This window comes from Bos mutus, chromosome 19 (genome assembly GCF_027580195.1).
Source record: "Bos mutus isolate GX-2022 chromosome 19, NWIPB_WYAK_1.1, whole genome shotgun sequence".
NCBI lineage: Eukaryota > Metazoa > Chordata > Mammalia > Artiodactyla > Bovidae > Bos > Bos mutus.
In genome coordinates, this window is record NC_091635.1 from 29,614,383 (window position 1) to 29,637,030 (window position 22,648).

The window sequence follows — 22,648 nt, forward strand, 5'->3', positions numbered from 1 at the left end:
ATACTGTGCATGCTCAGTAGCACAGTTGTGTCTGACTCTCTGCAGCCCCATGCAACCATTAAAAAGAATGGAATAACTTGCTTTTTCCTTGGTTCCTTTGACTACTTTGAGAATGGTCTGAAGAAGGGTAAGAGTAGAAGCAGGGAGACCAGCTGGGAGGTTTTGCATGAATTGAGGCAAGAGATGATTCTCAGTTAAATAAGAAAAGTCATAGGCAGTAAACATAAGTCCGTCTGTATGAAAAATAACGTGATATATAATATGACATATGTTATAGGAAATGATATACAGCAAGCAGTGTCTTTCACTGAACAACGGGACAGAGATTTTTACTTAATACAAATTTGTACTGTTGGATTTTTTGACAATAAGCCTATAATTCATTTACAGCAAAATTAAACTTTTACAGAAAGATAATATAACAATACAGGAAGTTAGGGCAGTAGTGTCATAGAATTACCCATAATCTCACCACACTCTAAGTTTTATGTTTTGCAATATGATGTTTCTTCCCTGTGTATTTTATTTTTGTTTTAGTCACTCATTTTATTTTTTTTTAACTTTTTATTTTGTGTTGGGATATAGCTGATAAGAAATTTGTGATAGTTTCAGGTGAACAGCTAAGGGACTCGGCAGTACATATACATGTGTCCATTCTCCCCCAAATGCGTCTCCCATCCAGGCTGCCACATAGGATTGAGCAGAGTTCCCTGTGCTATACCGTGGGTCCTTGTTGGTCATCCATTTTAAACATGGCAGTGTGTGCAAGTCCATCCCAGCTTGTTGACTGCCGCTTCCCCGCCCACCCCCGTCCTTTCCCCAGCAGCCATAGATTCCTTCTCTAAGTCTGTGCCACTGTGCATTTTAACAAAGTTAAGTGAAGTGAAAGTGGAGTCGCTCAGTCAAGTCCAACTCTGTGCGACCCCATGGGCTATAGCCTACCAGGCTCCTCCGTCCATGGGATTCTCCAGGCAAGAGTACTGGAGTGGGGTGCCATTGCCTTCTCCAATTTTAACAAAGCTGTATTTGTATTTGTGATCTACGAGCAATTTTTGTATCCTGCTTTTAAAATCTACTGTTACATAATAAGTATTTTCCTTGTTGCTACACAGATTTTGTAACTGTCACTCTCATGACTGTGTTACCTGAGTGCTACCTTAATGTGTTTATTTGTTGCGTTGCTTCCAGTTTTGCTGGTTACAATAATGCTGCAGTGAAAAGGTGACTACTTCCTAATGCTAGAACCTTACCACTGAGATCACTGAATTTGGCTATTTCATGTCTCTTGATTAACATTAGCAATTGTTTTCCAAAGTGGTTTCATATACTTATATTCTACTTCCAGTAATGTTTGAGAGAGCCTGTTTCAAGATGCCCTGGCCAGGGGTAGCTATCATATATCAATTGTTGAAGAACAAGGGCAAAAAAAAAAATGGCACTTCCTTGTTCTTTTCATCAACATCATTGGTAACGTGTAGATATTGGCTCTTTTGTGAAACTTGTTTGTGTCCTTTGTGCATTTGTCTACTAGGTTCTTAATAACTAAGGTATTTTCCAGATGTGCAGATGTTTCATGTTTTTATGAAGTCAAATCAGCTTTTCTTCTGGATGATTTACATTGCTTAGAAAGCTGTTTCCACTTTCAGAAGTGACTCTCTTAGTATTTTAAATGTGTATGCCCTACTATAATTAGCATCAGACATAATATGTGGGACTAGGTTGCTTTTCTCCTGGTATTGCTAACCAGAGATGGTCTTTACAATCCTTATTCCTTGGATCTTTCAGCATGAAACTCCCTCTAGAGGAGTTGAGTGGAATCATCCCCAAAGGATTCCCAAGTAAGGCTGGTGTGATTGATTCATAAGTGCGTGAAAGTGTTAGTCGCTAATCTGTGTCTGACTCTTTGTGACCCCTGGACTGTAGCCCACCAGGCTCCTCTGTCCATGGAATTCTCCAGGCGAGGATACTGGAGTGGGTTGCCATTTCCTTTCTCCTGGGGATCTCTCTTCCCAACCCAGGGATCGAACCTGGGACTCCCATGTTACAGGTGGACTCTACCATCTGAGCCACCAGAGGCCGAATCATAGTTGTATTCAATACTTCTTCCTGTGTGGCTGCCACTAACACCATCTCAGAAAGATGTAGATACGTAAAGGGCTTCTAGAGAGGGAGGGCTTCTAGAGATTACAGCTGTGGGTTTGGAGGTCTATCTTTGTCATTTACCAACCCTGACCTTGGCAAGTGACCTTGTTTTCTTATTTGTAAAATGAGAATAATTGGGAATTCCCTGGTGGTCTGATAGTTAGTTAGAACTCTGCATTTCCACTGCAGGGAGCAGAGGTTCCATTCCTGGTTGGGGAACTAAGATCCTGCATGCTGTGCAGTGTGGCCAAAAAAAAAACTTAAACGAGAATGATAGTGTATGTCACATAGGGACATAGGGTAGTGATGTGATGATTAAATGAGCTAATAATATGAAGCATAAAGAGCAACATCCAGCACATAGTAAACTGTCTGCTCTGCTGTTTGGAGAATACGTGACAATCTGTAGGTGTAGTACCTGAGGAACTGAATATTCAAAAACATACCATAAGTCATCAATTCAACAAATATTTATTGAAGACCTACTATGTGCCAGTCGCTCGTCTAGGTCTGGGAGGATACACTGGTGAACTATTCTAATAGTTTATATTCTTGAAAAGAGATCTGGACAATAAACATATAAACAAATGAGTATGGTGACTTCAGATAATGACAGGTGTTACGGGTTGAATTGTTTACCCAGAAGATATTGAAATTGGAAGATATTGAAGTCCTAAGCCCCAGTACCTGTGAATGTGACCTTATTTGGAAACAGGATCTTCGCAGATGATCAAGTTATTGAGATCATTAGGTCATTAATCCAGTATGACTGGTTGTCCTTAAAAAAGGGGGGTGTCAAAGTGGACACAGAGATGGACATAAACAGAGGGAGGACAGTGAAGAGGCACAGGGAGAAGATGGTTGTCTCCAAGCCAAGGAATAGTTGAGACTCGCAAGAGCACCCATGTGACTTTTGTGGACATGAATTTAAAATAAGACCAGTCATCAGTGATCACTGATTCATAAGCACCCAGGAATAAACAGTTTGTTAAATACAGTGGTGCCCTCAGCAATTGTTCACTGAATAAATAAACAAATGAGTGCCTATTACTTAAAACATTTGGATAAAGGAGGAGGAAAAGCAATAAAAAAGGAATGTGTACCTCTCTTCTTATGGGGCTTCCCTGGTGGCTCAGGCAGTAAGGAATCTGCCTGCAGTGTAGGAGACCTGGGTTCCATCCCTGAGTCAGGAAGATCCCCTGGAGAAGGGAATGGTTACCCACTTCACTATTCTTGCCTGGAGGATTCCATGGACAGAGGGGCCTGACAGGCTATAGTCCATGGGGTTACAAAGTCAGACACCACTAAGCGACTAACATTCTACTTGAAGAAAACAAAACACAATTATTTGAGAACAAAGCCATATTTCAATAAGCATAAACACATTAAGCTTCTAAGCTGAAGTTATTAATTCTGAAAGAAATGCAGGGCAATGGCTCACTTAAAATATGATGTAGTTAATTTGAGAAAGCATTCCTGAAGTTAAATTCCAGATCAGAGTTCAAAAGTTACTAGGAACAAGTGTTAACAGAAAGGAGAGGTAAAAAGGGGAAAACTGTTAGATGTTAATAAGCAAGATGGTGGGATTTCCCTGGTGGGCCAGTGGTTAAGAATCTGCCTTGATGTGTAGCACATGGAACTCCTGCTCAATGTTATGTGGCAGCCTGAGTGGGAGGGGGTTTGTGGGAGAAGGGATATGTGTATATGTATTGCTGAGTCCCTTCACTGTTCACCTGAAATTGGTGCAAGGAATCTGCCTTGCAATGCAGGGGACTTGGATTTGATTCCTGGTCGGGGAACTAAGATCCCGCATTCCTCAGAGCAACTAAGCGTCCCCAACTAGAGTGACTAGAGCGTCTTTGCACCGAAATGAAAGATCCTGCATACTACAGTGAAGATCCCACATGCCACAACTAAGACCGGACACAGCCAAATAAATAACGTATTAAAAAATAAGCAAGAATGGTAGTATGGGCCATGTTGTATGTGGTCTTGAATAAGTGGAAAAGGACTTTGAGTCTGAAAGTGGGGATGAGAATAATAATATCGTTTAAGGAGTAACCTCTTCATGCTAAGCATGAACAGTTAACTTATCTGATAGTGGCTACTATTTATCAAGTGCCTGCCTGCTTCCATAACAAACCTACTAAATTACATACTATTTATTAATAACAAAATTACATTTTACAAATGAGGGAATTGAGACTCAACATTTCAATAATTTACCCAAGATATGACAGTTAGGAAGGACTGATGCTGAAGCTGAAACTCCAATACTTTGGCCACCTGATGTGAAGAGCCCACTCATTGGAAAAGACCCTGATGCTGGGAAAGATTGAGGACAGGAGGAGAAGTGGGCAACAGAGGATGAGATGGTTGGATAGCATCACTGACTCAATGGACATGAGTTTCAGCAAACTCCAGAAGATAGTGAAAGACAGGGAAGCCTGGCATGCTGCAGTCCATGGAGTCTCAGAGAGTCAAACAAGACTGAACGACTGAACAACAACAAAGGAGCTGAGGCTCCTGATTTGAAGGCAAATTTCTCTGATTCCGACACGACTGAAGCGACTTAGCAGCAGCAGCAGCGGCATTCTGGGGAGAAGGCAGTGGCAACCCACTCCAGTACTCTTGCCTGGAAAATCCCACGGACGGAGGAGCCTGGTAGGCTGCAATCCATGGGGTCGTAAAGAGGCGGACACGACTGAGCGACTTCACTTTTTTTCTCTGATTCCAAAGACCACAGTCAGTCACCTTTCATTAAACTGTGTATTCCCATCATCTCCCTTGCCCTCCCCCCGCCCCCATCTCCCTTGCTCTTCCCCCCACCCCCATCTCCCTTGCTTTTAACACAGAGGTGTGGTCAGGATAAAATGTAAATCAGATAACCTGCCTTTGCACTTAATCCAAATTGTTTCCTAACAACTCTCCCCACCCCACTTCCACCCCCAGGTTACTAACTAGTCTTTCAGTTTCTTCAACTGGGACATCTCTGGTGGTCCAGTGGATAGTACTCCATGCTTCCACTGCAGGGGACCCAGGTTTGATCTCTGATCCCAGGAAAGATCCAGCATGCCACGAAGTGCAGCCAAAAAAAATGAAATGAAAAATAAATGGGCTTAAATTCTTTTTCAACTAGACCACATCTTTCCTTCCCCAGAGCATTTGCCTGTGCTGCACCCATACCTTTGAAGGCTCTTCCTCTCACTCTTTTCAAGCTAACCCCTTTACATCCTTTAGATTTGAGCTTAATTATCACTTCATCTGAGAGGCCTTTCTTGGCCATTTTATCCAAAATCAGATCAGATCAGTCGCTCAGTTGTGTCCGACTCTTTGCGACCCCATGAATCGCAGCACACCAGGCCTCCCTGTCCATCACCAACTCCCAGAGTTCACTCAGACTCATGTCCATCGAGTCAGTGATGCCATCCAGCCATCTCATGCTCTGTCGTCCCCTTCTCTTCTTGCCCGAAATCTCTCCCAGCATCAGAGTCTTTTCCAATGAGTCAACTCTTCGCATGAGCTGGCCAAAGTACTGGAGTTTCAGCTTTAGCATCATTCCTTCCAAAGAAATCCCAGGGCTGATCTCCTTCAGAATGGACTTGTTGGATCTCCTTGCAGTCCAAGGGACTCTCAAGAGTCTTCTCCAACACCACAGTTCAAAAGCATTCTTCAGTGCTCAGCCTTCTTCACAGTCCAACTCTCACATCCATACATGACCACAGGAAAAACCATAGCCTTGACTAGATGGACCTTTGTTGGCAAAGTAATGTCTCTGCTTTTGAATATGCTATCTAGGTTGGTCATAACTTTCCTTCCAAGGAGTAAGCATCTTTTTATTTCATGGCTGCAGTCACCATCTGTAGTGATTTTGGAGCCCAGAAAAATAAAGTCTGACACTGTTTCCACTGTTTCCCCATCTATTTCCCATGAAGTGATGGGACCGGATGCCATGATCTTCGTTTTCTGAGTGTTGAGCTTTAAGCCAACTTTTTCACTCTCCTCTTTCACTTTCATCAAGAGGCTTTTTAGTTCCTCTTCACTTTCTGCCATAAGGGTGGTGTCATCTGCATATCTGAGGTTATTGATATTTCTCCCGGCAATCTTGATTCCAGCTTGTGTTTCTTCCAGTCCAGCATTTCTCATGATGTACTCTGCATATAAGTTAAATAAACCGGGTGACAATATACAGCCTTGACGTACTCCTTTTCCTATTTGGAACCAGTCTGTTGTTCCATGTCCAGTTCTAACTGTTGCTTCCTGACCTGCATACAGATTTCTCAAGAGGCAGATCAGGTGGTCTGGTATTCCCATCTCTTTCAGAATTTCCCACAGTCTATTGTGATCCACACAGTCAAAGGCTTTGGCATAGTCAATAAAGCAGAAATAGATGTTTTTCTGGAACTCTCTTGCTTTTCCATGATCCAGCGGGTGTTGGCAATTTGATCTCTGGTTCCTCTGCCTTTTCTAAAACCAGCTTGAACATCAGGAAGTTCACGGTTCACATATTGCTGAAGCCTGGCTTGGAGAATTTTGAGCATTACTTTACTAGCGTGTGAGATGAGTGCAATTGTGCAGCAGTTGGAGCATTCTTTGGCATTGCCTTTCTTTGGGATTGGAATGAAAACTGACCTTTTCCAGTCCTGTGGCCACTGCTGAGTTTTCCAAATTTGCTGGCATATTGAGTGCAGCACTTTCACAGCATCATCTTTCAGGATTTGGAATAGCTCAACTGCAATTCCATCACTTCCACTAGCTTTGTTCATAGTGATGCTTTCCAAGGCCCACTTGACTTCACATTCCAGGATGTCTGGCTCTAGGTCAGTGATCACACCATCGTGATTATCTGGGTCGTGAAGATCTTTTTTGTACAGTTCTTCTGTATATTCTTGCCATCTCTTCTTAATATCTTCTGCTTCTGTTAGGTCCATACCATTTCTGTCCTTTATCGAGCCTATCTTTGCATGAAATGTTCCTTTGGTATCTCTGATTTTCTTGAAGAGATCTCTAGTCTTTCCCATTCTGTTGTTTTCCTCTATTTCTTTGCATTGATCACTGAAGAAGGCTTTTTTATCTTCTTGCTATTCTTTGGAACTCTGCATTCAGATGTTTATATCTTTCCTTTTCTCCTTTGCTTTTCGCTTCTCTTCTTTTCACAGCTATTTGTAAGGCCTCCCCAGACAGCCATTTTGCTTTTTTGCATTTCTTTTCCATGGGGATGGTCTTGATCCCTGTCTCCTGTACAATGTCACGAACCTCATTCCATAGTTCATCAGGCACTCTTATCTATCAGATCTAGGTCCTTAAATCTATTTCTCACTTCCACTGTATAATCATAAGGGATTTGATTTAGGTCATACCTGAATGGTCTAGTCACCAGATGGTCAACACCAAAATCAGACTGATTATATTCTTTGCAGCCAAAGATGGAGAAACTCTATACAGTCAGCAAAAACAAGACCAGGAGCTGACTGTGGCTCAGACCATGAACTCCTTATTGCCAAATTTAGACTTATCCAAAATAGACCCCTGGTATTCTCTATGTCAGCCATATCCCCCCTAGCATTTATCAGATTTTGCAATTATGTTGTCAGTTTACTTTCTTATCTCTTTCCCCAGTATTAAGTCTATTAAGTCCCATTAGACCAGTGAACTTGAGTTTTGTTTACCTCTGATTTCTCAGAACTGTGCTGTTCTGGAAGCCACTAAACACATAAGGTTACTGAGTACTGCAAACCTGGCTCCTCTGAATTGAGGTGTGCAAGTAAGCGTAAGATTCATACTGAATTTCAAAGACTTGCTATGAGAAAAGAATGTACAAGATCACATTGGTTTTTTTATATTGGTTACACGATGAAATATTTGGATAAACGGTTAACTATATGATTAAAATGAACTTCACCGGTTTTACTTTTTAAGGTGGTTATCAAAAGACGTTTAACTTATATAAGTGACTCACATTATTTCTAGCCTCTACACTGCTGTCCCAGAGCCTAGTCCACTTTAGGGTGAAATAACCAATGTTAAGAGAGACCTTATGAATAGGTGAGTTAAGAGTTATAGTCTCTGCCTTTTATGGGGAAAATGGATACAGCACTGCCCTAAAAGTTAGGAGATCTGAGTTCTGGTCTTGGATTTTCTGGAATCACCGTGTAGCCTCGACAAGCACTACCCGACTCTGGGCATCAGTTTGCCCATCCATCAGGCAGTTGGTCTCTGAGATCTGGAAGTGTATGAGAATAAGTGGCTAAGTGGCAGAGAAAAGTGGGGAAGCCTGGTGCAAGAGGATTTCTGTTAGGTTCCAGTCTCACGCTATAGCTTCGGCCAAGAGTAGGAGGCAGTGCGCATAACACACTAGACGCCCAGAACCCAGCACTGGGACTGCCAGCTTCCTCGGGCCGACGTCACTGGAGCGCGACGGCATCGTCGGTCGGGTCCCCGCTCGAGACGGGGCAGCGGCTCAGAAGGTCCCTTCCGTGAAGGCGAGTGCCGGGCAAACAGAGAGGCAAACAATCCCTGAGTCTCTTTGAGGCTCAGATCTCACTAAATCCTCTCCACCATCCTCCCTCTCATTTCACCCGTATGCGGTACAAGAACTGGGAGGTAAGAGCCGAGAGCCAAGCTCCCAAAGCGGAACCTCAGCGCGGCTGCGCAGAGCACGTGCGCATCCTCGCTGGACTCCCGGCGATTGGCTGTGACGCAACTTCCGGTGTGAGCGGCGAAAGCCGGGAGGGCGAGCGAGAGAGGGAGCAGGCAGCAGGGACAGGCAGCAGGCGGGCTGGCTGACCGACGGCACGAAGGGAGGGAGCAAGTGATCAGTGAGTGACCCAGCAAGGGAGGCCGCGTCCTGAAAGCAGCCGAGATTCTCCCTTCCTTCTGACCCCCTCCCCGGAGCCCACAGCGCCTCCGGTTTCCAGCGGAGCGGACACGGCCCGGCCCGGCCATGGCCTCGTTGCTGAAGGTGGATCAGGAAGTGAAGCTCAAGGTAGCGGCACCGGCCCCGGCCGCCTTACCCCTCGCTTCGATCCCCGAGCTGTCTGACCGGCTTCCCACTCCCCGTGGCGTCTTTGTCTCCCAGGGGACACCGGCCCTGAGCTTCCGCTCGGCTCAGCCCAGCCCCCCACCCCCGGGGACGGCATCGGGGGAGAGGATAATATGGGGTGGCCTAATGTACCCTATCTAATAGGGAAGACCTTCGCGGACACGTGGTGGACTTAGTGCTTTAGGCTAGTGACAGCGTAAAGCCCCCCAGCCCAGCAACGTCCCCGCTCCATACGCTGCTACTGCCCCTGCCCTTGGCGTCAGGCTTGCCTCGTATCGTAGGCCAGGTTTGAATGGGGGTTGACACGTTTGTGAGCTCACACCTCCCCCATCTGCTTGTCTTTTGTCTGCTCTCAAAGTCAGACAGCTTCAGACTGGGAGGGAGGGAGGGAAGACAGGTGGGTGCTGCCCTCAAGCCCCGCTTCCCTCTCCTGAGATGGAGAAATGGATCCTCAAAAAAATAAAGTATTTGCAGTCTGGGGGCCTCTCAGCTTCTCATTACAATTATAAGGTGAGGGAAAGACATTTGGATTTGGGCTTACCCAACCTGCCTATACTTATGTTGCCAGCTGCTGCTTTGCTCTTACTGAATTGCTTTCTTTGTTAATTTTAGGTTGATTCTTTCAGGGAGCGGATCACAAGTGAGGTGAGTGAAATAAGTAGGAGAGTGAGTGTTGGTTAATAGTTGGGAGTTCCCCAGAGAAGAGATATCTATAGAGACAGGCCTTCCCACAGGTACTAATTCGGTTGTATTTTCCCTCATCTTCAGGCAGAAGACTTGGTGGCAAATTTTTTCCCAAAGAAGTTGTTAGAACTTGATAGTTTTTTGAAGGTGAGAGACGCTTTTCTTTTCCTCAGATTCCCCAACTTTCTTGGCCAAGGTCCTTCTGTCCAGTGGGACAGATGAGGTGTTGATTCTGTTTTGTTGTGTACCCTAACGCACTCTGATTTCTTGCCTTTTGAATGAAATACTTCTTTGTTCATCTTGAAAAGACTAATGTTTTTGGGGGTGGGCGTCTCTCTTTCAGGAACCAATTCTAAACATCCATGACCTAACTCAGATCCACTCAGACATGAATCTCCCAGTCCCTGACCCCATTCTTCTCACCAACAGCCATGATGGACTGGATGGTGTAAGTGTCCTATATTTTTCTTTGTGTTTCGAAGCAGTAGGGGTTCTCTGTTCTCTATTTCCTGGTCAGTTGAAACATATTGAGAGGAGACAGTGGGCTTTTTATCTGAAAATGAGGATTCTTAAGACATTATGACTCCAGAGCACCTCCTTTAGATCCTGATTTTCATCTGTAGCATGAGGTGAATGTGTTAATGCTACTCTGTTAGAGTGAGTTTGAAATAGGACAGATAGCTATAGGTTCCCGCAAGTGATCTGGTCTGTCCCCATGACTCTAGGCCAGACTTTTCTTCTCATGTAACTACAGTCCTAGCCTTTGTGTGTCTTTGGCACCTAGTCGTTACCAGTTATATGTCCACATTCTGTTATAACACTGATGACACTGTCTTGCTCTTTGTCTGTATCACTGTCTCACTGATAGAACTTGCAGTTCTGAAACTATCTTAATTATCTTTGTATCCCCGGCATCTAGCATTGTTCCCAGCAGATAGCAGTTGCTAAATACGTTTGTTGAGTGAATATTGTGTGTTTTTATGGAATTGGCAGATTTGCACATATTCCCTTAATTATCCTAACTCTGCATTCAGTGGTTCGTTTTTCCTGTTGTTTGTAGTATTCTCCCTCCTCTAATTGCTTATTTATTTATTTATATTTGGCCACAGCATGCTCCTTTTGTGGGATCTTATTTCCCCAACCAGGGATCGAACCTGGGCCTCTGGCAGTGAAAGTGCCGAGTCCTAACCCCTAGACCACCAGGGAATTCCCCCTAATTGCTTCCTTTGTTTATACTTCTTGAAAGGTTGGTTTTCCCAGCAGAGTTTAGGTTGCATTTTGGCAAGAATCTTGTCTTAAAGGCTTGTATGTACTTAATAAATTGTGCATAACTTAAGACAACCTGTCCTAAGGAAGGGATTAAACTTGCTTGAAGGGTAACTTATGATGGGGATGGGGATGTCCAGCAGGCTATTTCCCATCTCTTTGTATCCTTAGCCTACTTACAAGAAGCGAAGATTGGATGAATGTGAAGAGGCCTTCCAGGGTAAGAGCTGCCTTTACCGTCTCCCACCCCAGTCCTTCCCGGCAGATGCAGAATGTGTTCTCCTGGCCAGGAAGCAGGATCCTATTTTATTTCCCAGAGTTCACGTTCCCATGTCCTCTAAGCATTGTCGTTATTTAGCACTCTAAACCTAATTTTCCAATTAACGGGGAGGGTTTGTCTTAGTGTGGACTGTCAAGGGAGACAGGTTGAAGAGGACGACACATCACAGATTTTTCACAGAAATGCCAGTTCCGTGTTAGTTTTTCCTCTTCAATAATAGTTGATATGTTAAGTCTATAGAGCAGGGGTCCTCAATCATGGTACTGGTCTATGGCCACACAGCAGGGGGTGAGCAATAGGCAAGCTAGCAAACCTTCATCTGTATTTACAGCTGCTTTCCATTGCTTGCATTACCACCTGAGCTCTGCCTCCTCTCAGATCAGTGGAGGCATTAAAATCTCTGAAGAGTGCAAACCCTACTGTGAAAGAGGGATCTGGGTTGCCTACTCCTTATGAGAATCATCCGGAAACCATGCTTCCTGAGCTCTCACAAATCCATGGGAAAAATGGAGCATATTTAAATTTCCTTATTCAGACTTTTGGAATACTCTAGACTTGTTGTTTAGTCTGTTAATCCGTGTGTTCTCTTTTTTATTCTGTTGGGGGCGACAGGTTGTGGATAGGGTTATGCCAGATAAAAGGCCAAGGTCATAGCATTTCTTGGGGCTGGGAAAGAGAGAGAGAGAGACCTGGAATGCTATGTCCTGCCCTTCCACACCAATAATTTAATCTTCCTCACATCCCTGCCAGGAACCAAGGTGTTTGTGATGCCCAATGGGATGCTAAAAAGCAACCAGCAGCTGGTGGACATTATTGAGAAAGTGAAGCCTGAGATCCGGCTGCTGATTGAGAAATGCAACACGGTGAGGCAGGGGCTAGTGACCTGTGGGCTGACCCCAGATAACCTGGCTTGAACTGTGCTAGATGATGGATGTGCTCGATGATGGGGCTGGGGGCGTGGAGGTGATGTGGCAGCTGGCAGAGTAGGTGTCTTGGCTCCTGTGCTCCTGGCCTGTGGCCCCAACAGCATGAATTGTGTACTTCATGGCTTTAGGAGAAAGGGCTGAGGTCCTCTTAATGTGTATTTTGATCCCCTCACCCTCCAGGTCAAAATGTGGGTACAACTCCTGATTCCTAGGATAGAAGATGGCAACAACTTTGGGGTGTCCATTCAGGTAAGGCACCTGCAATAGAAACTGGAGAGGAAGGTGTGGGAGTATTCTCACTTCCTCTGTGTTTCTGTTTTCCTTTCCTTTTTGTTCTGCCATGGGATGACATGGAAGTGACTTTTGACTCATTTGCTTTTTTCAGGAGGAAACAGTTGCAGAACTAAGAACTGTTGAGAGTGAAGCTGCATCTTATCTGGACCAGATTTCTAGGTAGGGCTGCTGGCGTGTGGCCCAGGAATTGGGGGCTGGTGAGGTGGTGAACACCGTCTGGGGTCTCCTGCAGCTTCCTCCTCTTCTCTCTCCTTTCAGATATTATATTACAAGAGCCAAATTGGTTTCTAAAATAGCTAAATATCCCCATGTGGTAAGTGAGGGTTTTTTGGGCTGAGGGTGGAAGTGGTAGGACAGGGAGGAGTGACTATTCCTAGGAGGAGCTGTGTGGGTGACAGTCAGGCCTTGGGAACAAGACTTTTCTCTGCCCCCCACCAGGAAGACTATCGTCGCACCGTGACAGAGATTGACGAGAAAGAATATATCAGCCTTCGGCTCATCATATCAGAGCTAAGGAATCAATATGTAAGTTACCTTGGACCCTGCCCACAGTTGTTCTAGCTTTTAGTTCTGGTGGCTATTTTCTTCCCACTCTCTGGGGGTTGAGTTGGGGGTTGGAGGTAAAATGAATGGAACAAATTCTGCCCATCAACTGAGTGTTGAAAGCCCCATGAGGTCATTGAAGGTGTCTAGGTGCTTCTCTCCCTTCTTTCTACCTGGATGGGAAAGGGCGCAGTATAGTCTTGGGGTGAAGATGTGGGTGTTAGCATCAGGCATAGATTTAGAACTAATTCCACCTGTAATATGGGGCCTTGGGCAAGTTTAACCTCAAACTGCAGTTTCTTTATCTAACACATTAAAGGACCTAGTGTAATTCCTGGTATGTTAAGTGCTTCATAAATGTTATTTATTAGACTCTTGGACGCTGGGATATCCCCAGCTGTGTCCGGGGTATGAGAGAGGTAGAAGGGCAGCCACCCTGAATTCAGATTCTAGTGAGATTTGGATCATGTGAGTGATTGGGAGTGGGGGGTTTGTGGGGGTGTCTCATTTTCCTAGTGAGGTAGGGGTTGAATAGACACATGATTCCCTGATCCCTCTCCTCCCAGGTCACTCTACATGACATGATCCTGAAAAATATTGAGAAGATCAAAAGGCCCCGGAGCAGCAATGCAGAGACACTGTACTGAGGCCGGGGCCAGGGTCAGGGGACTCTGTGAGTCTGGCTCAAGACCGACATTGCCTTGGTTTGTTACATGACTATCGTGATGGGGAAACTGGCTGGAAATAGTAATCACACCTCTCTCTGTTTTTAGTTAGAGTCTAATGAAACTCTCATGTAGTTCTGTGACGTGTTTACCTCTTTTTTCAGGCCTCAGGAACTCTTCTATTTCCTTCTCTAATACCCCCCACCCCACCCCATCCTAATTTCTGGAGAACTCCAGGTTTGTGTGCGCAGGATGCTGGCACAAGAATACTTGTTTTTCTCTCCCCGGCTCCCTCCTGTGTCTTGGGCTTTGTGTTTTCTTCCTTTTGATGATGAGTTGGTTAGAAGCTGAGGGAACTGGAAGGAAAGTGCTCGGTGTTTTTAGGAACTGGGGCGGGAGGGAGGGGACCAAGTCCTCTCTTCCGGAAGGAAGGTTAGTGTCCCTTGCCACTGTGGGACGTTGGAGCCTCCCTGCCACAGTTGCCCTGGTGATGACTGAGGGTTTCCCGTCTACATACATTGTACCTTGAACATGATCATGACAAGAAACACCTTAGACCTTCTTCTGCCAAGCCCCTAGCTCCTTCAGATGTTTTTATAACTAGGATTTTCACATACACATATGTGTGTGATATATATACACATACATGCAGCACACACATGCCTTGCTGCTGTTACTTGATGCCCTCCCCTCCCCCCTGCCCTGCCCACCTGTAAACCCTGTCTCTCTCACCTTTTCTCTCTCTCTCACACACACACACTGTTTAGAAGGTGATAGGTGTCTTAGTCCTCTTCCACCAGGGCCCATTGTCTCCTGATATTGTAGCCTTTTGGGTGCCTGAGGCTGTGAGTTGGAGGAGAGCTGAGAGATGAGAAGCAGAGGGAGTGGGGAAGGCCCCTTCCTCTGTGACTTGGGTCCCTTTGGGCGTTTTTGCAAAGGCTTGTCCTCTGACCCCTGGTTGCCTCTTCCCAGGCCAGTTGTAAGTTGGGGTAAGGGTGTCTGCAGCTGTGAGGCCAGATGCTGCTGCTGCTACTAGGCTTTCCCTTTGGGAAAAATGTTTTCTTATTTGTAGTATTGTGCTTCCCGGGAAAGTGTTCACTTGTGTGTATATGTGTGTGCATGCACACACATGCATGTACACGGTGTGTGTATGTGGAAATCTGCCGAGCAAGTCAAAACCATAGAAGAGTTGCCTCTTATCTCTCAAATCTTCCAGAGATACCACTTGTTACAACTTTTGTGTTAACCCTCATCAACCCCTACTTTTTTATTCTGCCACTCCTGGAGAGTCTGTTGGTGGCTCTCTTTCCTTCTCTCAGTGTCTGTTTCTGACTTTTATCCTTGCCCCTTCCCCGCCCCATCTCTGTCTTCCAACCTCCAATCATATTTCCATCTGAGCGCATCATTTTGGTCTCCCGTTATGCTACAGAGGAGGAGTTCGGATGCTGTCTTCCCATGAATAGTACTCAGTAACAAACCAATTGCATTTTAGTTGGGCAGTGCCCCTACTCACCTCCAGACCCCTTCCAGCTAAAACCCTTCCCCCCTCCCATCCTGTGTTTCTCAGTTTCCCGTTTTGTCTGTTGGATTGTCCAGTACCCCTCCTCCTCCCTCTACTGCCCTTGGATCGTAATGTAAAATTCTTTTACCATGTCAAGAAATTATTAAAAATACAGGTACTTTGACCTCTTTCTAAAGCTGCAGACGCTGATGCGATGCTCTGGTGGCCTGGGGCATACTCACACTTAGGTGTGTGCACATTGGGACACCCACCTCCATATATACCTCCAGTCACTCTATTGGGTGTCTTTACTCCAATTGAGCTGCCTCTTTTCTCTGAAATAATGAAAAGACTGAGGCTTCTGCCTACCAAGGGGCAAGAGTGGGTCCTTCATTTGTGTGCAGTCTGAATTAAATGCAAGTTGAAAGAAAGTGAAAGTCAGACATGCCCTGTGAGGCTCCTCTGTCCATGAAATTCTCCAGGCAAGAACACTGGGTGGGTAGCCATTCCCTTCTTCAGGGGATCTTCCTGACCCAGGATCTACCCCAGTCCCCTGCATTGCAGGCAGATTGTGTCCCGTCTGAGCCACCAGATAACTCTTCTCAAACCTAACTTGCCTTCTACACTGACAAGATCCCAGCTCCTTCCTTCCTTCTCCAGTAATACCCTGAACTGTCAGTAGAGGGTGCTGTAGTTCCATGTGTGGGGAATCACCTGGCTCAAGACATACCCCACCCCATCGTTTTCTTTATACAATACTTCTCTCTGAATAATGTCTTAAGTTTCTTGAGGATATGCCAGGGACTCCTGGTTTTGGCTTTCAAATGACTTGGAGGGCTGTCTGGGATCTTAGCTCCCTCTGAAATAAAAGTTTCCTTAACTTCCACCTTGCAGAGTAGCGTACTGATATCCATTGATCTGGGATCCATCGTCTTTACAAAAAAAAGACTTAAGGTCTTGAATGGTGGAGGAACATTTCTTCTATTCTGTTTCAGAGATCAGTACCTGTAGCTGACTGTTTTTGAATGCCTGCCCCGTGTCAAGCTCTGTGAAGCACTTTATCTGCGTGATCACATTGATTCTCCATGAATCTCTAGGGTAGTTTTATCCCTTCTTTATAGATCAGGACACTGAGTCTCATGATAAGTAAGTCCCCTGAGGTCACGCCGCTTCGGGACCTGCGATGGTATACAAATTGACTGCTGTGGCCAGGTCTTCACCACTCGTTTCTCAACCGACTAGATGGAAGAGGCCTGAGACTACAGATCAAGGGCTTGGCCTTAGGCATCTGGCAGAACACAGTGCTTACTGCTGAACTGGGCAGTGGATCCTGGAAATACTGGGGGTAGTGCCTGCCAGAAGGTAGGAAAGTGGCCAGAGTGGTTGCATGTAGCTCATAGGACTTGATCGGGCATCTAAGATTTGCATTCTTCCTCAGACCCATTCTGGGCAGAAGGTAGAGTTTAGCGTGTATACAAATGCCCTCTAATCTGCTCTAAATGATGGCACTTGGGAGCCGGTACTGACCGTGCTGCTGGGAGGAATTCAGGGATGGGCCAAGGCGATGCACGTGGAAGCCGTACCTTGAGCCAAACCACAGAACAGAAAATTGGAGCAGAATTATATAAATCAAGGTCAGAAATTTCCCGTCCAACCCACAGGGTGGAGTTTTCGCTATTCCTATCCATCCTCCTGAATATAAACCCTGATTTGATGTCAGTAACTGGAAGGAGCAGCTGGTGGGACTCTCCTTTCAGCTCTCTGCATTCACCATGAATCTCAAGGTAGTCCTTGTGTTCCTGGCACTGTCTCTCATCACCATCTTTGCCCTGGCCTATGTCTTGCTGACCAGCCGTGGTGGCTCCAGCCTGCCTCCCCGCTGCCCCTCTGTATCCCCCCGTGCCCAGCCCTGGACACACCCTGGCCAGAGCCAGCTGTTTGCAGACCTGAGCCGAGAAGAGCTGATGGCTGTGATGAGCTTCCTGACCCAGAAGCTGGGGCCAGACCTGGCGGATGCAGCCCAGGCCCGACCCTCAGACAACTGCATCTTCTCGGTAGAGCTGCAGCTGCCCCCCAAGGCTGCAGCCCTAGCCCACCTGGACAGGGGGAGGCCCCCACCTGCCCGGGAGGCACTGGCCATCGTCTTCTTTGGCAGACAACCCCAACCCAATGTGACTGAGCTGGTGGTGGGGCCGCTGCCCCAGCCCTCCTACATGCGGGATGTGACCGTGGAGCGTCATGGGGGCCCCCTGCCGTATCACCGACGCCCCGTGCTGGCAACCGAGTCTGCCCAGATGTGGATGCATCTGAAAAAGGTGGAGTTCCCCAAGGCCCCAGTCTTCCTGGCTTCTGTCTTCAACTACAATGGCTCCACTTTGGCGGCTCTGCATGCCACCCCTCGTGGCTTGCGCTCAGGGGACCGTGCTACCTGGATAGCCCTCTACCATAACATCTCAGGTGTCGGGATTTTTCTTCACCCCGTGGGGCTCGAGCTACTGCTGGACCATAGGGCTCTGGACCCTGCCCACTGGGCTGTCCAGCAGGTTTTCTACCTCGGCCACTACTATTCAGACTTGGGTCAGTTGGAATGGGAGTTTAAGGCTGGCCGGCTGGACGTGGTTAGAGTTCCTCTACCCCTGCCAGATGGGGCCTCATCCCTCCGCTCCCGGGTGTCCCCAGGTCCTCTCCCCCCTCTTGAGTTCTCACCTCAGGGCTCCCGGTACAGCGTCCAAGGGCACCTGGTGGAGTCTTTCCTCTGGACATTTACCTTTGGCCATGGGGCATTCAGTGGCATGAGAATTTTTGATGTTCGGTTCAAGGGTGAGCGAGTGGCCTATGAAGTCAGTGTCCAGGAGTGTCTGTCTGTCTATGGTGCCGATTCGCCCAAGACCATGATGACCAGATACCTTGATAGCAGCTATGGACTTGGCCGTCACAGCCGGGGCTTGGTGCGGGGAGTAGACTGCCCCTACCAGTCTACCATGGTGGACACCCACGTGTTGGTGGGTCAAGGGGCAGTCCAGCTGCTCCCGGGGGCTGTGTGTGTATTTGAGGAGGCCCAGGGACTCCCTCTCCGAAGGCACCACAATCAGCTTCAGAGTCATTTCTATGGTGGTTTGGCTGGCTCGGCCCTCGTAGTCAGGTCTGTGTCCTCTGTAGGCAACTATGACTACATTTGGGACTTTGTGTTGCACCCAAATGGGGCACTCGAAGGGCGGGTCCATGCCACGGGCTACATCAACACAGCTTTCCTGAGCGGGGGAGAGGAGAGCCTCCTTTTTGGGAACCGCGTGGGGGAGCGAGTGCTGGGGGCGGTGCACACACATGCCTTCCACTTCAAGCTGGACCTGGATGTGGCAGGTGAGTGCCCCGGGGGATGAGGACGGAGAGTTGGGGTGGGCCAGAGGGGAGGGAGACCTCCACATCAGGCCCAAAGAGGTAAGAGGGTGGCATTCCAATACCACAGTTTATTGTGGCAACAGCAGGGACTGATGTGAGTGTTTTGACTGCAGTTAGCCTAGATGCTGGGTCTGCTGGGTGTTTAGCAGAAGATAGGGTTCCACTGCCTGGCCCCTCTGACCTGAAACTTTAAAACGGAACGTAATGGCCGTGCTGGCTAGCTGGCTGCCTTAGCCTGTCTGTGGGTAGGGAACTGGCCTTGTCAGGCTGGATGCAGCTGGAATTGGGGCTCTGAGTTCTTCGTTATTCTGAGAGAGTGTGGAGGTGGGGAAAGCAAGGGGATGAGCAGAGGTAGGAAGCAGCATCTAAAGAGGTTTATAGAGTGGAGGTAGTGCCGGGGCCTGAGAGAGGGAGTAGCTGGCTGGGGGCTGCTCCCACAGGATTTCAGACGACTAGGGAGACAGCATAGGGGCCCAGGCGCCTTCTGGGGAGGCCCAGCCCATTGCTGCCAGCACTCGTCATCACAGTAGGCTCTCCAGTGACATGGCAGGTCTGTAACAGGCTTGATGCAAATGTAGAGGGATTTCTCAAGTAGGGCTCTAAGCACCAAGGGCTTTCTCCTCTTGACAGATTTTTGTCCAGTTCAGAAAATAATGAACCAAATCAGATTATTCGCCCAGAGAGAAAATTTGGAATCCGCCAGACCCTGTCTATTTTACAGTTACAGAAATCGAGGAGGGTGGGGGGAGATGGGTCGGAAAGTGGCTCCCCATGTATAATGCACCGTAACTCGGCATATTTCTTGTGAAACATTTTCATATCCTCTTGAGTGTAAAGATGGCACATGTCCCTCTGTGTGTGTGGTGTGGAGGTGGAGGGGAGGAGAGCTAAGAAAATAGCATGATGGAAATGCTAGTATTAACTAGATTATTCTTTGACAGATTCGGTATATGACTATTTTCTGATGTGAAGTTTTCTCTCCAGCACTTTGACGTTAAAGAGCCTTGTCTTAGGATGTAAAATCAAGTAACACTTACTGGATCCTTAGAGCATGCAGCGCAGGCTCGTGCTGTGGGCCAGGGGCTGTGTCAGACGCCTGCACACAGGGCACTGGCTGCATTCAAGACAGCTCCCTTGTGCCAGCACCTTCATGGAAGTCAGACTGGAAGGAACTGACAGTCTGAACCTGCAGAAAGAGTATAAGCTTTCAGAGATCACCCCAGACAATTTAAAGATACAAATGTATTTATTTATGAAAAAGACAAAGTGGTCCCTGCCAAATTGAGAAGAGAAGAAAAACAAAGTTTCAGAGTCAGGAGGAGGATGCAGGGCACCAGAAGAGGGGATCAGGTTTTTCCAGCCAGCTTCTCCAAGACAAAAATCCCTTTCATAGTTAGAAGAATGTTGTTAGCCACCTGTGTGTGCTTTTCCATTTATGGAGCTCAGCCACAGAACAACTTTTTTTATGCCTAGTGTAGAGATTCACAAGCTGAATCAAATTTGCTTCACTACAGAGAAGCAAATAATTGGTCCAAGGTCTATTGGATAGACCAGGGCCCAGAACTTTCTGCAGCAATAGAAATACACGCCTGCCTTGTCAAGTCTGTTAGCCACCAACCATAGGTAGCTGTTGAGCACTTGGAATGTAGCTAGTGTGACTGAGGAACTGAAGTTTTAAATTGAAAGAGCCACTTGTAACCGGTGGTAGCTATTGGACAGGACAGGTTCAAAGAAGATCAGCTAGCCCTCAAGTCCAAACCTGGTTCCCAGTGCAGAGTGCTGTCTGCTGGGCTCTGCAGCCCTTTTTCAGGCCAGTGCAGTGGGCGTCACGGAGATGACAAGGGACCTGTCTCACCTGGTGTGGAACTCCTCTCCCTCCCCTCACCCTGGCAGGGCTGAAAAACTGGGTGGTAGCTGAAGACGTGGTGTTTAAACCTGTGGCAGCCCCTTGGAGTCCGGAGCACCAACTGCAGCGCCCACAGCTGACTCGGCAGGTCCTGGGAAGGGAGGACCTGACGGCTTTTTTCTTGGGGAGCCCCCTTCCCCGATACCTTTACTTGGCTAGCAACCAGACTAATGCCTGGGGTCATCAGCGCGGGTACCGAATCCAGATCCACAGCCCTCTTGGCATACACATGCCGCTGGACAGCACCATGGAGAGGGCCCTCAGCTGGGGGAGGTGAGGAGGGCCCCGGGGAACTGGGTGGTAGGGAAGGGCTGGTCCCCTTCCCATCCCAGCTCTTAAGAGACCCCAGCTCACTAACCTCAGTGGGCCCTTCACCCCTGGATCTCTCAGATCCAAGCAGATAATGGGACGGGAATCAGTCTCACACAGAACCTGATTCAAAGGCTATCTGGGCTGTCCAGGCCCTTGATGTTTCCTGACACTGCCCTTCCTACAACATTCCTGGTTAGATACCAGCTTGCGGTGACCCGGAGGAAGGAGGAGGAGTCCCAGAGCAGCAGCATCTATTACCAGAATGACATCTGGACAGCCACTGCGGCCTTTGCTGACTTCATCAACAATGAGACCCTCTTAGGAGAGGTTGGTAGCCCTAGGGGCAGAGGACCAGGGCTCCCCTGAGCCTAGTGTCATGGCTGTAGGATGGAGGGTATGGTAGGTTTCCAGCTGTTAGATTAGGGGCCAGGGAGTCCCCTGATGACCAACATGGCTCTTCCCTCCTAGGGTGAGATTAGCTCTGAGACCAAACTACAGCTGCTAACATGGATGAGAAGCCTGTTATTTGGGCCTGGGGCTGGAGACTGGGGATTGTGGCTGAGGGGAGGTTCTCCGGGTCTTGCCTCCAAAATCTCCAGCTCCTCCTCTTCCTGCAGGACCTGGTAGCTTGGGTTACAGCCAGCTTCCTGCACATCCCCCACGCTGAGGATGTCCCCAACACAGTGACTCTGGGGAACAGAGTTGGCTTCTTGCTCCGACCCTATAACTTCTTTGATGAGGACCCCTCCATCTTCTCCCCTGGCAGTGTCTACTTTGAGAAAGGCCAGGATGCTGGGCTCTGCAGTGTGAATCATGTGGCCTGTGTTCCCCACCTGGCAGCCTGTGTCCCAGACCTGCCGCCTTTCTCTTACCAAGACTTGTAGCCCTGAGTGTATGGAGGAACATGGGCAGGGCAGGGTGGTGGTGGTGCTAAGACCTGTACCTTCCTTCCTATTTCCACTTCCTGCTCTCCTGACACTCGACCCTTGGGAAATAGCCTCCTACCACATAAACCCCCATATACCCTGTTGGTAAACTCCTGTTTCCAATTCATTGTCTTAAAAATGATGAATTTATACAAATGATGCCATTATTAAAATATTCAGGCAAAACCCCTCACAAATCCTACCACTCAGAAATAGCTGGTATTCACATTTGGTGAACATTATACCAGACATTTCTTTATGCATGTGCATTGAAATGGAAAAATAGAATTTTTGAAAAACCTCATGGTGTGTGTAATTTATAATAAAGAGTATTATGAGATTTTTACTTGAATTTCTTCTGTTTGACTTTTGAAGTATCTAGAATCCCCCAGAGAATATTAGGGATTCTGGCCAGGGAAATTAGCCAGGGAGGAGAGGGGGCAAGGGGGACAGACCTGGCCAAGAAATGCTGCTTGGGAAACTGAAGAAGGGGGGTGGGGGGTATTCTTGGAAGGAGGACAGTAGTTCCAGTTGCAGGAAAGGAAACATCTGGCCCTGGAAAAGTGAGGGCTAGGGAAAGAAGAGGGGTTGAGGGGGACAAGGGGCTGCCCCCCTCTGACATTTCTATGCATTTCTGTGCTCATTCTGGTTAGCTGCATTATTTTGAAATCCCCACCACCCCTTCCCCGTACACCAGAGCTCCCTTGACCCAGAGAGCAGAATCTGAATTGGGAGTCTGGAAGACAAAGCCATGTAAGGGCT

General features: G+C 47.3%; 2 protein-coding genes and 1 non-coding gene across 3 annotated transcripts; 2 read left to right on the forward strand and 1 right to left on the reverse strand.

Annotated features, from left to right (window-relative positions):
* Positions 1–8,584: 8,584 nt before the first annotated feature.
* On the forward strand, positions 8,585–13,985 carry PSME3 (proteasome activator subunit 3). The gene is made up of 11 exons (XM_005899171.3): positions 8,585–9,127; positions 9,797–9,829; positions 9,953–10,015; positions 10,212–10,316; positions 11,306–11,354; positions 12,165–12,277; positions 12,521–12,589; positions 12,726–12,793; positions 12,893–12,947; positions 13,073–13,159; positions 13,744–13,985. The coding sequence occupies exons 1-11, from the start codon at positions 9,086–9,088 to the stop codon at positions 13,822–13,824; spliced, it is 765 nt and encodes a 254-aa protein (XP_005899233.1). The 5' UTR covers positions 8,585–9,085; the 3' UTR covers positions 13,825–13,985.
* Positions 11,002–11,074, reverse strand: TRNAE-UUC (transfer RNA glutamic acid (anticodon UUC)). Its single transcript has one exon. It is a non-coding gene; the product is annotated as a tRNA-Glu (tRNA).
* Positions 13,986–14,124: 139 nt separating the features above from the next.
* Positions 14,125–22,226, forward strand: AOC2 (amine oxidase copper containing 2). Its single transcript, XM_070389877.1, has 4 exons — positions 14,125–18,703; positions 20,636–20,921; positions 21,158–21,287; positions 21,578–22,226. Exons 1-4 carry the CDS (start codon positions 17,116–17,118, stop codon positions 21,842–21,844), a joined length of 2,271 nt encoding a protein of 756 aa, XP_070245978.1. The 5' UTR covers positions 14,125–17,115; the 3' UTR covers positions 21,845–22,226.
* The last annotated feature ends 422 nt before the right edge of the window (positions 22,227–22,648 follow it).